This window comes from Gastrolobium bilobum, unplaced genomic scaffold (assembly GCF_033153095.1).
Source record: "Gastrolobium bilobum isolate Gb01-03AN ecotype WA unplaced genomic scaffold, APGP_CSIRO_Gbil_v1 utg5129, whole genome shotgun sequence".
Classification (NCBI taxonomy): Eukaryota; Viridiplantae; Streptophyta; class Magnoliopsida; order Fabales; family Fabaceae; genus Gastrolobium; species Gastrolobium bilobum.
Genome location: NW_026897155.1, coordinates 3,398 through 5,219, shown reverse-complemented (window position 1 = coordinate 5,219; position 1,822 = coordinate 3,398). Strand labels below are relative to the sequence as shown.

The window sequence follows — 1,822 nt, the reverse complement described above, 5'->3', positions numbered from 1 at the left end:
GCTAATTGTTGTAGAAACACTTAGGAATTGACAATTATCTGTAATGTATGTTTTTTTTTAAATATTTAATTGCTGATAAAGAAGATTTTGAAAATAAAAAAGAAGAAGAAGAAGATAAATGTTTAAAATGAGAAAAACGGAAACATTTATTTGAGCCAACTAGGAGAATGCTAGTGTCTTGTGAGCTCAAGCATAAAAATTAACTTCACTATAATGATATAAATTTTATTCATAAGAATCAGAACAATAGACCATCAATTAGGGGCACTTGGGGCCTCCTTCCTTGGTTTTCATGTTGTTATAGCATGGACATTCTTCCTTGTGACCATAGGTTCCTGATGGCACACACAAACATTTCGCACAACAATAGTTACAATAGGTCAGACACGCCTTCTTGTATTGAGTCGCTGAACAACGAACATCGCAGGCATTGGAACAATCTGAACGAAGCCAAGATTTGAGTTGTCAACATCATAACTAAATTAAATTAATTAAAAAAAATATTGATTTTCAGAAATATTAGCTAGAATTAGTACCTTGGGGACGAAGTGATCCTTCTCCACCAGCCTGTAAATTTTTTATTTAAAGAAGAGGAGAAAAAAAAATTAGAAGTCAAGATGAATTCAAGGAGAAAACAAATAATATGTACACATTTTTATTTTTATTTTGGTAAGTGACATATGCGTAGGTGTAGAGTGTATTTGTAAGGGAACAGAGGGAGAGAAAGATTCACTCACATAGGCAACTTGGATAACAAAAGGCATGGCAAGAAGGAGAAGAAATGCACACACAATTTTAGCCATGACGCTATAGGTGGTCTTTTCACTCTCCCTTGTGTATAAACACAGGTAAGGTGAAGGAGTTATATAGATTCAAATAATGGCACAATGCAATTAAATTTGGGGCCTATCTTTTCTAAGATAGATTATTCTACCTACTATTTTTTTTACCTATCTTTGCCTATCACCCTTCAATACTGTTAGATCAGAATTTCAATAGGAGAGAGAAATAAAAAATGTAATTGGGATTCTAATCTAACGGTGTTAAAGGGTGGTAGATAAAGGTAGGCAAAAAAATGGTAGGTAGAATAACCTATATCATCTTTTCTGGTCATGCTCATTAAATTATCCCGAGAAAGTAAGAGAGTGATAAATGTGATTTTTGAATTCAACACAGCCACATATAAAAAGAGGCTAAGTGTGTATTTGGAAGGTCTTCAATTTAGCTTCTTTTAAGTCAAATAGGTTTTTATAGAAGCTCTTATTATAAAAAGAGTTTTTCTTATAATAAAGCAAAAATTTAAAAGGTAGAAGCCCCCAAGAGGTGTTTTTTTAATATGTATGTCAGCTTTTTTGACTCCTCATTTATTTTAAAGTTTGACCTTTATTTTAAACTTGTATTTACAAATTTTATCATTTATCTTAATAATTCATTTTAATAATAAATTATTTTAGCTTCCTTATTTCAAAATCATCATAACAACTTTATATAATCCTCAAACAACTTTTAATTTTATTTTTTAAGCTTTTTTTTTTAACTTTACATTAAAAATAAATTTTAACTTAAAAGAAAAAACGAAGATACCAAAAAGGCTCAAGGGGGTGTTTGGTACAGGTGATTTTTTTTATCAGAAAAATATAATTACTAGGGATTTGCAAGGAAAATGAGTTAGGTAGAAAAGTTAAAAAAAAAATATTTGGTTGGACAAAATATTACCGGGAAAATTGAATGAAATTTCCTGAATCTATATTTAGTTGAAGATAAAATATTAATGGAAAATAAGTTGAAATTGTAAAATAACCCTTTACAATATTTTAATTTA

At 29.6% G+C, this 1,822-nt stretch overlaps 1 protein-coding gene across 1 annotated transcript; it reads right to left on the bottom strand.

Annotated features, from left to right (window-relative positions):
- Positions 1 to 258: 258 nt before the first annotated feature.
- Positions 259 to 803, bottom strand: LOC133304578 (gibberellin-regulated protein 12-like). The gene is made up of 3 exons (XM_061504631.1): positions 738 to 803; positions 537 to 567; positions 259 to 440 (listed from the first exon to the last, which is right to left on the bottom strand). Exons 1-3 carry the CDS (start codon positions 801 to 803, stop codon positions 259 to 261), a joined length of 279 nt encoding a protein of 92 aa, XP_061360615.1.
- Between the last annotated feature and the right edge of the window lie 1,019 nt (positions 804 to 1,822).